This window comes from Lolium rigidum, chromosome 4, assembly GCF_022539505.1.
Source record: "Lolium rigidum isolate FL_2022 chromosome 4, APGP_CSIRO_Lrig_0.1, whole genome shotgun sequence".
Lineage (NCBI taxonomy): Eukaryota > Viridiplantae > Streptophyta > Magnoliopsida > Poales > Poaceae > Lolium > Lolium rigidum.
The window spans coordinates 49,352,222-49,367,391 of NC_061511.1; the positions used below are offsets into that span (position 1 = coordinate 49,352,222).

At 45.5% G+C, this 15,170-nt stretch overlaps 1 protein-coding gene, 1 non-coding gene and 1 pseudogene across 2 annotated transcripts; all 3 read left to right on the forward strand.

Moving 5' to 3' along the window:
* The first annotated feature begins 3,282 nt into the window (after nucleotides 1-3,282).
* LOC124647004 lies at nucleotides 3,283-4,377 on the forward strand. Its single transcript, XM_047187015.1, has 2 exons — nucleotides 3,283-3,547; nucleotides 3,653-4,377. The coding sequence occupies exons 1-2, from the start codon at nucleotides 3,283-3,285 to the stop codon at nucleotides 4,375-4,377; spliced, it is 990 nt and encodes a 329-aa protein (XP_047042971.1).
* A 1,200-nt stretch (nucleotides 4,378-5,577) lies between these two features.
* Nucleotides 5,578-5,657, forward strand: TRNAL-UAG. Its single transcript has one exon. It is a non-coding gene; the product is annotated as a tRNA-Leu (tRNA).
* A 2,602-nt stretch (nucleotides 5,658-8,259) lies between these two features.
* LOC124708677 lies at nucleotides 8,260-14,627 on the forward strand (annotated as a pseudogene).
* Nucleotides 14,628-15,170: the final 543 nt, after the last annotated feature.

A 15,170-nucleotide genomic window follows, 5' to 3' on the forward strand; every position in this document is an offset into this window, starting at 1 on the left:
CAAGGTGGCCCTCAATGCCACAGAGTTGGCAGGGCGCCTTGGCGCGACAAGCGGTGCACACCCAGGCCCGACCACAGCCACCTGAAGTGTTGGCAGGGCGCGACTGCGAGGGCTGCTTGGGCGGCTGCATAGGGGCACCTCTAGGCGGGCGAGGATGTTGAGGGGTACGGCCGGGGTACGGCCACCGCCACCACCCCGACATGCAGCATTGGCCGACGAGTCGAAGGAGGGACCATCTGGGCGATGAGCTCCGAGGCGCTGCTCCGTGTTCAAGAGACGCACGTACAGGTCATGAGCACTGATGGGATTGGTGTTGTCATAGTCGTCGCCAAGCCCCTTAAGGATGTACCCGATAAATTCAGAATCACGGAGAGGTTGACCGATCGAGGACAGTATATCGGCAAACTCTTTAGCCTCATCGTAGTAGGCTATTACAGACTTGTCTAGCTTCTTGAGATCGCCAAGTTTGTTGCGGATGGCCATGGAGCGCGCCATGGACTGAGAGGAGAAACTGGAATCAAATGTACTCCACGCCTGATGCGAGGTGGCAGCGAAGAGGACCATGCCAGCCACCGTCGGCATGAGAGAAGAATGGATGGCGCTGAGAATAGCCTGATCTTGCGCCGTCCATTGACGATGAGCTGGGTTCGGGAGCGCCATAGGTGTACCATCAGGAGCAAGCACATGCACCATGGGAGGTGGACACGGAAAAGAGCCGTCAACATATATGTCAAGGTAGTAGCTGCGCAGGAGGAGGAGCCATTGAGCTTGTCAGTGTTTAGCTTGACCGTCACAAGGTGAGCCAGGTGCACCGGTGGAGGATCACGCACAGGTCCAGCTTCATGGGTAACCGAGACAGGAGCAGACGTTGTCACATACGTGGTCGGGAGCGACGCCGTAGTCGGGGGCGGGGAGTGGACGCCGTACGCCATTGGCGGGGCGCCGTAGAAGAGGGGCTAGCCATAGAGGCCAGCACCATACGTGGTAGGCGGCACGGCCAGGGCAACCCCCGACGGCGACAAAGTGACGGAACCCGATGGCTGCATCTGCCCTAGGGAAGCGGATTTGAACGGGGCCAGGGGCGTTGTCCCGGGGGCCGCCAGAGGGCAGACCGACGCAGGAATCGGATCATGCACGCCGGGCGGTGGTGCAACCGCTGAGATCAGAGCAGCCATGCCGGACGATGATGCAGCGGCCGGGGCAAGCGGTCATGCAGGAGCATGGCTAGCGAGGGAGGCGGGGCCCATGTAGAGGCCCGCCGAGGTGGAGATCGGGGCAGAGTCCAGCGGCGGTGGCGTCCACCCATCGAGCGGCGCCGCAAGAAACGGCGACACCAGGGGCCGAGACGAGGAGGAAGCCATCGCAGTAGACGTTGAGGTGGTCGAGGCGGCGGGGAGCGTCGCGGCGGCGGCCGAAGAGGCATCGGCGGCGGCGCAAGAGACAACAGCGGAAGACATGACCTAAACCTAGTCTGATACCATGTAAAACAATGAGTTTGGGGAATGCTCGACACCCAATAGGGTTTGCGTAGGTTTATATTTATAGTGTACAAGAGTTACATGTATAATACAGTACGGATACACTGTCATATATACAATCTAACACAGGACATCCAAATCTCAATCTACGGGTAGAATATGTCGGCGCGGGCATAATTGGTGTCTTCATGCGTACCCCTCTTCTCCTCCGAGGGTCCGTCCGTCGGTGGCACGCAAGCCACTCCTTCTTTCGTCAGTCGACCATAAATCTTAGTCGATGCCATTTTCCAAGCCCTAGCCTGAGATGGAGGAAGCCGCTGACACCATGGTCCCCGTACCTACCCCTCCCCCTCTCACCAGCACCACCACCGTCAGCCGCAAGGGAAAGACCATGGTACCAATAAAGAGCTGATGTCGAGGAGTAGGTGATTGAGATCAAGAAGCACAGTGCACAACACGACGCCTTAAGGCAAGGAAGGTCGAGGCAGCTGTTGCCGCTGCAGCCAAGGAAAATGCCGAGCTCATCCTTGCCCTGCAAGCTAGGGTAACACGAAATTTGCACCTCCCAATTAGCGGTCGTCCATGTCGTCGTCCTACTCAAGAGCGAGGCGCTCGACAATGCCAACTCCTAGGCCGCAGGCGCCTCATCGACAAGCTAGGACACATTTGCGCCTCGTCGTCCATGTCGTCCAACCACGGACGCCTGCTTTATGGGGGGACGCTATGCCCAATTCAGCATGCTCAGGCGCCGCCCTCCCAGATCGGTGGGTCACCATCATCGTCGCCAGAGGTCCCATCCTTGCAAGGCGGCCTTGTAGTGCCTGACCTCGACCTCAACCGCACTCTTGTACATGTCGATTCAGGGTTGGAGACTGGCAAGAGGCCCCGGACGATCCCACCAATAAGCATGCTAAGAGCTCTTTGATTCATAAGATGGGAAAAGTACGTGAACACAAATCTCATAGAACTATGCTATGCCTACCTACATCATATATGTAAAGAGAATTTTAATTTGATTGCGGGGAAGGAATTTTCGTGAGGTGTAACCTAATGCATTTGTACCGTAAAATTTGCACTACAAGATTGTATGGAATTATTTCTATAGAATATGGTCATTCGAATCGAACGGTTTCTGAAGGAAAAAAAAATCACATAGGATATCAATCCAACACAAATCTCTTGAAAACCCCATGATTCAAAGGAAGCCCTAAGGAAAGAAAAAGTAATGGACAACTTGGACGGTAGCGAGCATATACATTCATCGTGCATGCATGTTATGCGTGGCACACCTACGTACGTACGTGCGGGCGACGCCATTGACCATGCTACAACAATTCATGCAGCACAGATCGAGTAGCTTTGGTAGCCTTTGAGGGAGAAATACAGTACACGCGTGGTCTGGCTCGCAACCTATCGGTCACTGTATTTTCACGTTGAAGCATGCATGCATTGTTACTTTCGTCCGGGCTACTAGCTAGTTGTCAACTGGTAATTATCTGACGATAAACCAACCAGTGGGAGTAGTTAACTGTAGTGATGTGTGCTTGCAATTCTGACTATACGTGTTTGCATGCTTGGTTGGCAAGGAAGGCAAGGAAAGCCATCTGCATTGCTGACTCGGCACGTACTCCCCTCCTCTGCTCTAGGTCAACCATGGCGCCATGATAGCCATTAGCCCAGCTCCTATAAGACAGACAACCCCGCTGGCCATAGCAGCATCGATCACACAAACACAAACAGCCAACAAGAAACACATCTCGATCGATCGATCGACCGAGCCGGCTAGCTCTTTGATAAGCTAGCAATGGCGACTCGCTGGTCAGCGGCGGCCGTCTTGTCGGCCCTGCTGGTGGTGCTGGCGGCGGCAACGTCGGCGTCGGCACAGCCGACGCCGGGCGGGATGACCGTGTTCGTGCCCGGGCAACGCAACACGGAGTCCACCTGCAAAGACGACGGCAAGAACAAGAAGGGCAAGAACAAGACCAAGCCCAAGCCGTGCACGGCCAGGTGCACCGACCGCTGCCCCACTAAGTGCCTCGTCCTCTGCCCTGGCTGCATGACATTCTGCCGTACGCATACACTGCATGCCAAAATTTTCCTATACACGCCTTTATTCATTCATTCATTCATACATATGCCTTAATTTTACGTGTACATGTATATACGTGCTGCAGTGTGCGACTTCTACCCGGGCGTGGCGTGCGGCGACCCGCGCTTCACCGGCGGCGACGGCAACAACTTCTACTTCCACGGCAAGAAGGACCAGGAGTTCTGCATCGTCTCTGACGCCGACCTCCACATCAACGCCCACTTCATCGGCAACCACAACCCGGCCTCCGGCCGCGACTTCACCTGGATCCAGGCCATCGGGGTGCTCTTCGCCGGCCACCACCGCTTCAGCCTCGGCGCCGTCCACTCCGCGAAGTGGAACCCCGAAGTCGACCACCTCGACATCGCCTTCGACGACGAGCGCGTCGTCCTGCCGCGCGCCGTCGGCGCGCGCTGGTCCCCGGCCGCCGCGCCCGCGCTCTCCGTCACGCGCACCTCCCCCGCCAACGACGTCGTCGTCGAGCTCAGGGGCGTCTTTCGCCTCGTCGCCAGCGCCGTGCCCATCACCGCCCAGGAGTCCAGCGTCCACAACTACGGCGTCACCGCCGACGACTGCCTCGCGCACCTCGACCTCGGCTTCAAGTTCCAGGCCCTCTCCGACGACGTCCACGGCGTGCTCGGGCAGACATACCGCTCCGACTACGTCAGCAAGCTCAACGTCGCCGCCAAGATGCCCGTCATGGGCGGCGCGGAAGACTACGTCTCGTCGGGCCTCTTCGCCACCGACTGCGCCGTCGCCAGGTTTGGACGCAGCGGCATTTCCATGGTCACCGACGCCAAGTACGTGTAGACCAACAACCCAGCTACCCGTCTGGGGTCTACCTATCTACTGATCTACTAAGTTAAGCGTCTCGTGATGGATTGATAATCCTGAATATTTGTTTGTTGGTATATATGTAATGGGATAATTTTTATTTTGGTGATAATTAATCGAAATATGCAAAATGAGGAATAATTACAAAGTCTACAATTGAATGTGTGTGAGTCCTTTGTTTGTGCACTAAGGACGGTCCCAATGACGTGAGCTGTATCTACCAAATATGGAGTAAAGTGATGCAGTAGCTTAACTGAGAAAAAAGTGAGAGTGGACTTGTACCATAATCGAGATAGAGTGCAAGTTCATCGTTAATTCCGTGTTTGACTCGATGCTTACTTCGTCTAGAGTATAATACACAAATTTAAAGATTTTATTACTTCGATCCAACTATATATGATCAATTGTTTGATGCAAGACCAGTAAAGTAAAAAGTGTCCTTTTTTTCATATGAATGAAAACTATATGGGATCACATATTGTCAGTTATCTTTTTGTATCACATATTTTCAGTTATCTTTTTGTATCACATATTTTTAAAAGTTTACTTCGGTCTATAGCTAGCATAGGCAGCTCGGCCTGGCCTGGGCCGATAGCACGCCTTTGGCCTGGCAATCGGGCCACCTAAGTATTTAGCGTCATGATTTTCTCGCTCCACCCGGTATAATTCGGCCCAACTATATGGGATCCCGCAACTGAGAATCATCAGTAGCAAAGGGTGATCTTTCTAAAAACACACTAGAACATGAGCGAAGGACATAGAAGCATGGCAAAGGCAAAGAAGAAGCTATCGTGGTGTTTTCCTTTAGCAATGATGTTCTCGACAGAAGCTATCGTGCTGTTTTCCTTTAGCAATGATGTTCTCGACAGAGTCGCGACATCGATAGTACAGAGTCCGGTCCATGATTTTACTTTTGAAATAGATTTCTTGTTTGCACGGTGTTTAGCGGCTTCAATTGTACTGTTTCTTTGAAGCAATATTTCGGTGAATGCACTTATCTGTATTTGATCGAATCTTCCAAACAGATCCCAATTGTAATGTATACAAGTATTTTCCTTTTTGTAAAATAATAATATTAGTACTATTAAAATATTTCCCTTTGAATATAAGTATTTTTCTGTTTGTCAAATCGTCATAATGGTACTAGTAGTATATTTCCCTTTTAATATCAACAAGGACAGTTTGGCCGAGTGGTCTAAGGCGCCAGATTTAGGCTCTGGTCCGAAAGGGCGTGGGTTCAAATCCCACAGCTGTCAATCTTTTTTCTTTTTCTTTATTATATGGTTTTTTACACTTCTAATTGGCATTCAACGGCGATATCTGCTTGTGTTCTTTCTTCGGTGCTGGCTATATAATTCCCTTTTTTCATATACATGAGTCAATAGGTAGGTAGTCTATTTCAAAGTCAATGTTCCATATTGTTGTACTCTTCTTCACATGCCATGGTGTAGTTTTAGATTCCGCCCACATGCACGGTAAACTAGTCTCGAAACCAAGAGCTAGCCATAAGAGCAAACAACATGAAACCAGGAAATTCACGGAGGGGTGCTTACCAATCTTCGTGGCTAGAGGGAAATCAGGTTAATTTCTTCCTTTCAGGCAATTGTACGCGTAATTTATAAGTTGAAAAATTGTACGCGTATTGTGCCCATGTGAAGGGAGCTGCAGGGAGATGGGCCTCTCTATCTGACGGCCTAGCCCACCACCACGACTGGACGTATACCACTCGGAAATGGAGAATCCTACCCCCACCAAAAAAAAAAAACTCCTATCCGGCATCCACGCCGGCCATTGTCGAAGGCAGCGAGCGACGGTGCTCTTCTTGTCCGGCCAGGATCCACCGCCCCCCACAGGATTTCAGCGTCTCGCCGGAGTTGTGGTGGGCAATGGCGCGGAGGGGAGAGAGCGGGGAAGCGAGCATCGCCGGCGCATCGGCGGAGACGTCGCCTTCCCTGCCCGCGCCGGAGGTCGGGATGTGAACACGCGGGGGAGCGGGTTGAGGCATTGAGGCGCCGGCGGCAGGCCACTCTGGGTGAGACCACGCGGCTCACGGGCTGGGATTTGCTCTGCCTTATAATGAAGCAGAACAAAAAATTTATCAGTGGTCCATGTATGCTTCTCCAATTGTTTTCTTCTATTGCATATCATCAACGCGTATTAGGAAGACTATGAAGCCAAGCTTTTCTAACTTTAGTCGTTGCTAAAGCAGTTTCTAGAGCCTGTGAAAAGATTATTCAGAGTAAATCAAGATGTAGTGGTTCCCTGAAGACGGTCTTAATGCAGGTATAGCTGTTGGATGTTCTTGGCAGCAGTATATCAGCTTCCTATTTTTCAGTCAATGGGTGCTGGATTTGACGGTGAAACTTTTTCTCTATAACGCACTTTATGTTTTCTCTCTAATTTTCATGATTGTTCCATGCCATTATCTTTGGTACTTAGGTCTTGTTTCTCATACTGCAGAGATCACTTCTTCTGATTGACCAGTACCATTTTTCACCCGTCATGTATGTTCTCTCTCAGATCATGGCTGTAACTAGAAGCGCAATCTACAGAAAAGATATAGAAACTCTTCCTACTCGAGCTGCCATCATCTGTCTTCCCTACTTTTGGGGATTGTCAATCCCTAATGTATCAGCGGTTTTTCAGTGCTACTTCTACATGTGCATAAACCTGCACATAGTAAACTATAAGGCGCTTACATCGTTCCACATCAAGTAAAATGGGGACTTCGACGTCTTCACCTGGCTGTGTACAAGGTAATATTTTTCTACCTGTTTGACTTACCAACACATCATTTTGGTAGCATTCACACTCCCTAACCATGTCTGCTCTTGTCATGTCCGATATGCCTGAGTTCAGTTTTGCAAGTTTCTCTCACGCATATTGTTAAGCAGGTGAGAATGATTGGATATTGGATCCAGACAGGGATGTGGAAGCATTCCAGATGAGCCACAGCAGGAGGCTCCTAAGCAAAATTTTCTGGTTTGCAAATAAAAATTATTTTCCAGCCTTGTTCTTTGGCTTGTTCAATTTTCAGACTATATGTTGCTTGGAACGCCGTGGTACCGGATGGCAGACTATACCAAGCTGAAGGCATGGTCACCCTAATAAATTGTGCACTTCCACATAAAGGCAATGCTAGTTTGTGCTTTTATTTCAGTTCACTTATGAGCAATGCACAAGATTGAAGGACAAGCATATTGTTTTTTGCTTTTCCTTGTCTGTGACAATAAATTGTGCTATGTAAAAGATAGAGTATAAGATCAACACACAAGATTTGAGACATCATTTCATCTCTTGTAATCCTCTCTCCTTTCTCCATTTACTTCAAAACTGCCACAAAATCCAATGTCGCACCAAATTATGCTATCCTCGTGTACATGTTCAGGAATGCGCAAACATCCAGTTATAAGATCACTACTTACGAGAGTATCATCAACCACCGCGATTACCTAGTGGTACAAGAGTGCAAAGTTGAAAAGGTAGACCCATAACCATGGAATCACAGAGCTGAATTTATCCCGTAGGCAATAGAAAAAAACAAGAGCGAAAATTCAAGTTCAGATAATGTCTTTTTGGCATGGATGCACATGTCAAGTTATCCCTTTCTTCTTTATTCATTCATGATTCGTTTCCTTCCTTTAGCTTTAATCTAAGAGCAAAGTGTATTCTTTGCTTGTTGCTGTAACCAAGCATCCCATCTTTGGTCTGTTTTCTTATATATGTGTGTATATATATACAGGTCACAAAGGGCAACCGTTGAACTCCCCCCCCCCCCGGCGCCCTCCACCAATCTGCTTCCCAGTGCATTTATTTCTCATGCGACCGGTTTTGTTTTTCAATATGTCTTCAGTTGTATTGTAGCTAGTAGAGTCACTTCAGTTTGAACTTCCATTGCTATTTTCACTCACTTCCGTGCTTTCATCTAGTCTACGACCTAACCCTTTTTAGTCATCAACGAAGAAAAACAAATACACACACAGCTGTTTTCCGCTCTTGATTCTCATTCTTTCACATATTGAAAATAGTCTTTGTTTGTAGTGGTCAATAACAAAAAGGAACCCAAAAATATTTGCATTATCCAGTTTTACGTTTTAAGCCCATTTCTATACATCGTTACAAAAAGAATACAAAACAAATCATTGGTGTCTCCTTCTGTCACACATCCACAATACTCTTCGTTTTTAATGATCGATACAGAAGAAAAATGATTGCATGTTCCAGTTCCAGTTTGCCATCGCTCTTCCTCAGCAAGAGTACAACCCTTTTTTCCAGCTACTGATTAATTTTATTTCTTTTTTACTTTTTTTATTTTGGATCTACAACTACTGTAGCTCTGAATTTCAAAACATAGGCAAAAAAAATCACTGGCTTTGCGTGTTTGACATTGTGTTCTTGTTACACATAGACTTAATTTCCTTTTCCTCTAACCAATACTCAAAAACCAAAAAAATATTGGCTTCTCACATTTGTTGTTTCCCCAAGTCTTTAATTTTCTTGCTTTTCTAATTATCAGTTCCACCAAATACACACAAAGAGGTTATTCACTGCTCCCACTATTGAGATTAGTAAATCTAGTGACCAGACCGGTCATCTGTTGACATTCATATTACCCCCATACAGTGCAATATTCTACCACCAGGTGCATTTTCCTGTTATTTCTTATTTACTTACTTCTAGGCTATATAATAACAAGTAACATCAACTACTTCTGTTACCTCAGGACTGTACAAGGAAGTTAGCGTGCAGTTATCAAGCGAAATGAAAGTGCATTAATATTTATTCGGCAGCCTTCGTTTAAGGGTTGCTGAATATTGTTCTTGTGATCTTCTAAGATCCTGCATGTGCCAAGTTATTCCCTGTTCCTTTTGTTCAAAGCTTCTCAGAAGGCCAGAGCTGATCATCTGAGAGGTAACGATATACGTTGATGCACAAGTGTCTGCTTTATATTATTTCCACTTGATTGATCGAGCAACGGTCTTTATGTCTTCAGCATTGCTTGAAAAAATTTAGGTCTTCGTTTATCTAAAATTATAAAAAATCCTAATATTAGAAAAGATCTACATGTTGCTAAATATAAATATAATTACATTTAGTTTAAATTTGCTATCATTGTGTGAGAGTAAATGGTTCATACCTGCCCTTATCTGAACTGTTTGTGCCAGATCTAGCATGTGGTGTAGCCAAAAGTGAATATGCTGATGTCACCGTTTCACATTTAAATATCGGGAAAATGTATCAGCAGAAATGTCCTAAAAGATACATCTAAATAATATATGACAAAATAGGATATCTGTTCATCTGAGAAAGGGTTTAATCAACAACAAAAGTTGCAACAGCAACGGACACTCGTGCTCCAAACTGAACTGTTTTCCCATCATGCATGCTCACTCCAAGCAAAAGGAACCTCACCCAGAAATATCAAGAGGTTGTCCTTGTCCTTCCTTAGCCTCCCTGAATTGCAGCGACCACCAGGGAACTAATGTGCAGTAACTCACTACTCACTAGTACTTCTCAATGTTCAAGAAGTAGTTTCCCCATATCGAAAAAAATGTTCAAGAAGTAGTGTGCGGTTTCTCATTTTTCACTAGTATTTTTTTTCTTATTCCTTTATTAGCATAGTATGTCTTGCACGTGGACTGTATTTTCTTATCTTGAGAAGGTTCTTTCTTTAACAAGTACTGAATTTCTACTAGTCCTATCCAGTTTACACACATTATACAATCTTTTTTTGTTTCCCTGCTTATGGTAATGATCACATAATCCTTGTTACTAACCGATTCACGTACGTCACCTTCTTCCAGGCTGGGAAAACTAGGAAGTTTGGTAAACTACTGAACATACATCATGGAATCATCTTCGAGGGAAAGATGGCCTGATGCTACGCGGGAAAAATGGCGTGAAGATCTAAGAGATAGAGACTTTTGGTATTGTTCATAACTTTTTTTATTTTACATTCATCTCTTAAGTTACACAATGTATTTGTATTGGTTATCAATGTATGTTTTTTTCTCACAACAACCTAGTAAGCTAAACGTCACACTCCCTACTTGGGGGCCATGGCGGCGTTGTCGGCGGCAGGCAGAGAGGTGTGGAGCGGGGACTAGCGTGGGGACAAAGAACTAAGCATTGGATAATCTTATTTCTACCCCCGTTTCAATGAATAATCAATGAATAAAGCGCGCACGTATTCCAAGCTGAACTTTGACCGAAAAAATTGAGCAACAAAATCTTAATGATGTTGTACGCAATTAATATCATTAGATTCATATTGGAAAACACTTTCTGATGATGCTAACTTTAGACTAACCATCTTCTTATTTGGAGTAATTTTTTTGGTAAGGAAAAACATGAAAAACAAGGACGTCGTATTCTTTGGAATTAATGGAGGGAGTATTTTCTATTTGTTAAATGATTGTAGCTGCCACTATCATTAATGTTTGGTGTTGTTTTTCTCTCTTGTGAGCATGTTTTGTAAACTGGTATCCCAGCATCAAACCTGTGCACCGTTGGCTGTTTGGACTTTCTTAATTTAAAGCCATTCGTTCTATTTTTTAATGCATGCCCTGAATACACGATTGATGTTGACAAATCATTTTCGGCAAGCTTGTTGTTGATAATTTCAATTAATGAAGTGTTAATTATTCATCTGTTTATGTGGTCAGGTTTAATGGATACCGCAGAAAGGATGCATATTATGATCTGTTCCGTGGACAAATGTACAGAGGTTTTGTGCATTGGAATGTCGGGCTGGGGCACATGGCATCATTCAGACGGGCCATATCAGAAACATTTGCTGCTGCCTATGGACGCATCGATTACGTGGGCGTTTTCAAGCATGTGATAAAAGTAGATTTGAAGGCCACGCCAACGATAGATGAAGTCGTGGGAAGTGGCATCATGAGCATCAAGTACCTACTGGCCGCCACGGTGGCAAAGGAGCTCGGGCTGCTCGACCACTACTGTGACATGCGCAATAAAGAGCAGTTCTTGATACAGTACTACACCTATGATGTTGGTAGGTCTGAAAATTTGGAGCATCACCTCCAACACGTGATAGTTCCTCTGATAATTAAGAAGTTGTCAACAGAGAGGTACTTGCTAGTGGTTGAGAACCTTGAGACGCCAATTGAGATTGCCAGTTTTACTCGAGATTGTGGGCTTCCTCCGCCCATGTGGAAAGATTCTAGATGGATCATCTCAACCAGTTGTCAAGATACCTACAACAAGAGCAAGTCAGAAGATGAAGTTATATCCATTGACAGTGATGACAAGGTTGTGATTCTTATCCTCGCTGCGCTGCATCAATCAGCCGACCACATACTAAAAATGATGAATCAAGAAAGCAAAGAGCATTGGCATCGCGTGGCCCTTGATTGCTTCCACTACACCATGGCTATCTTTGCCAAACATTCACAAGCTGTGGATGTTACCTCGGATGAGCTCATCCACCAGTGGGCCGTCGAAGGCATCCTACCTTGTCAGTCTATCAAGGCAAAAGAAAAAACTAGCTTCATCAGCAGCAGCAAGTGTTCCTATATGCATCGAGTTGGGAGGATCATCCTTGAAGCGTTTAAGGAGTACTCTCTATTGCAGCTACCATTTTCACCTGCTAATGAAGCTAATGAAGCCACATATACTGCTGCACAGTTTCTTGTCTACCATGCCCTCATTGCAGACAGCATCGCAGTAGATGAACTATCTGATAACAAGAAGAAATGGGTCTCCTTTTCTGGTGACCATGGATGGCATGTAAGCCGAGAATAGTTGTTGAGCCAGGAGGAAGAAGCCAGGGGTACCACTGCACTTATTCTAAGAGGCTGCTCGCAACAGTCACTCATACTTTCCAAACTAAATCAATTATTACCCAAACTCTGCTTTCTTCGTGTCCTTGATCTCTCCTACACTCCACTAAGATCACTCCCTTGTTCCATTGGCTGTCTCCAGAACCTTCGGTTGCTCTCACTTCGAGGCTGCCATGATCTCAAAACTCTCTTTGTTTCCTCCACAACTAGTGACACATATTCAACAAAAAGTACGAGTTCACCATTGTCCAGTCTATGCCAGCTTGAGATCCTTGATATGAATGGAGTTCCTTTTTCTCATCTCACGCAAGATGTAGCCAACCGAAAGAGCACTTTGATATATCTCGACATGTCACATTCACAGATAACTATGTTCCCTCCCAATTTCTTCCAGGACATGTCAAATCTTGAAGAGCTTATTCTTGTAAACTGCTCCAGCCTTGTGGAGCTACCTCGTTCCATGGTTGCGCTATCCATCCTGAGGACCCTTGAGATCTCAAAGACTCGAATAAGATACTTCCCCCAGAAGATGTTTGAAGAAATGCAGAAGCTTCAGTCTCTTAAACTCATTGACAACAATAACCTGATTTCACTCTCAAGGTCAATCTCTAGGTTCCATACAATCAGATTGGAAGGGCATCATAACCTGAAATCCTTCTCGTTGATTGGCGCACCTCTTATTCAACACTTGTCCTTACGTGGATGTACAAAACTTAGGTCCATCGAGCTCAAGAATCTGGGTGCTTTGGAGGAGGTTGATTTGTCAGGTACATCTATTCACGAGCTCCCTGCAGATATCCCTAATGGTCCGCAACTCAGACGATTGCTCCTAGTGGGTGTTTCGTCTCTGTTGCGATTTCCTTGGCATATGCTAGAGAGACTTCCAGAGGTGTTTTACTTGGATCATTGCAATGAAGGAAATGGTAATCACTTTGATCAAGTTTCTCAAGTGTGTGTTTCCAACAGCATGTTCTTCTTTGGCTTCAGAGAATCTTGCGTGGATCTAGTAAGAGATGGACGATTTTTCCATTCTTTCTATGTTCGAGTCGCTCTATGCAGTACAAATAACATGAGATTACAGCATGAAGGAATGGTTTATAACCAGTTGCAAGAGTTGTTGCAGAAGCAATTAACATATATGGATGCATATAGCAGTTGCTCTGCACAGGAAATTGAAATTGTGTCACCAAATACAGTCCAGCAAACTGACCGCCATGTGGAGATCACAGGGATGCGACATCCACCTTCTGGTTTATACCATCTTCTATCTGTCACTAAATCAGTATCAGCGACATGTGATACTGGTATGGAAATTTTTTCTAGTTGGAGCAATTTTCATGATCTAGAAGAATGCGAGCTACTTTGGTGCCATAAAATGAAGCAAGTTTTCAAGTATTCTTCAGGCTTGAAAAATCTACGAAATGTGCATGTCTGTAATCTGAGAAGTCTTGTTTTGTTCTGCTCGGAATTCAGTAGTATTGTCTTCAGTTCATTAGAGCACCTGCACTTGGAGTACTGCCCAAGATTGGAGGCCATGATGCCAGATGCTGTAACACTACCATGTCTCAAGACACTTGACATCCTATTCTGCTACAACCTGAAGAAAATTTTCATCCGCAGTATTGATCTGCAAGATGATACGTATCAGCTTCCGAACCTCCAAAGGATACGTCTGCAGGATCTGCCACTGCTCCAGCAATTCAGAAACAACAACAAAGCCACCATAACTGCACCCATGTTGAAGGAGTTTCACGTCCGGGGATGTTGGAGCCTCCGAAGCCTCCCGTGCCTACAAGATCAGCAAGAGATGGTGACGGTGAATGGTGAGAGGAGCTGGTGGAGAAAGCTCGAGTGGCTCTCGACCTCACACTACGATAGCTACGAGCCCAAGCTTCCACCGAAGTTCGCCTCCTTCAACGAACACACCAAGGTGACCAGCTACCTCAGATGAATCACCTAGGATTATCCACACATCTGTTCAACCATCAATTGGTATGTTAATTCCTCCTGGTGTATACCATTCAGTATTCACCACGAGTTCCTAAGCTCCGGATTTGTTAGCAGTGTTCCACAAAAAGATACACCCATTTTATATATGTCAATTGCCCTTGTGTCCATCCGACACAAGTGGAGATACTCTACCAGGCCCGACCTTCATGCTTATTATTCTTGTGATATATATTACTACCTCTGTCTATTTTTAGATGTCCAAAGTTTATCCAAATTCGAATGTATCTAGACACTCTTTAGTGCATAGATACATCTGAATTTAGACGAATCTTCCGACATCTATTAATGGACGGAGTATTGGAGTGTGAGATATTCTATATGTTTGGTGATGTATGTGTGTATGTGTGTCACTTGAGTTGTAATAAGCCATGCACTGTTGATGTTGGTGTGAGATATATATGTAAATAGATGATCACCCGTGTGTTGCTGCGGGAACATTTAGGTACACTATCAATGAAAAACTATACTGAAGAGCTAAACTGAAACTTTATGTACCTTCTCAATTTTTGGAATTAATATCGCATACGATTTGAGAGTCTGAGAAAGCATGGCACTATTTCACTCAATCTTACAGATCGTGACATTTTAACGAATACATAAATTTAGTGTAGATATCACACTATAGTATCTAGCTTCGTTGGACGATAGGTGGAGTTGAAGTCATCAGTCCGGAAAAGACTAGGCAAACATAGTCGTCCCCATGTTGGCAAATATTCGATGGATTCTTGGGAGGCTCCTATTTTCTAAATAAACACAAATTAATATTGTTACATGTGGCCAATCAATAACAACGTTGGTCAGGAAGTAGCAGACTAAAAAGATAGCAGATGATAGTTGTAAGTTGAGAGCAAATAAGGCACTGCTAGGAAACTGTGAATAACCTTCCATTCAAGAAAAGTGGCATACAGATGATTAAATTGCTTGACCGGCAAATCAGCAGGTAGATTTACTATG

Bases quoted from the DNA above. Each gene is read 5' to 3' on its own strand.
- LOC124647004 (XM_047187015.1), top strand. From the start codon at position 3,283: ATGGCGACTCGCTGGTCAGCGGCGGCCGTCTTGTCGGCCCTGCTGGTG. The intron at 3,548-3,652 runs GTACGCATACAC...TACGTGCTGCAG, and splicing joins TGGCTGCATGACATTCTGCC to TGTGCGACTTCTACCCGGGC.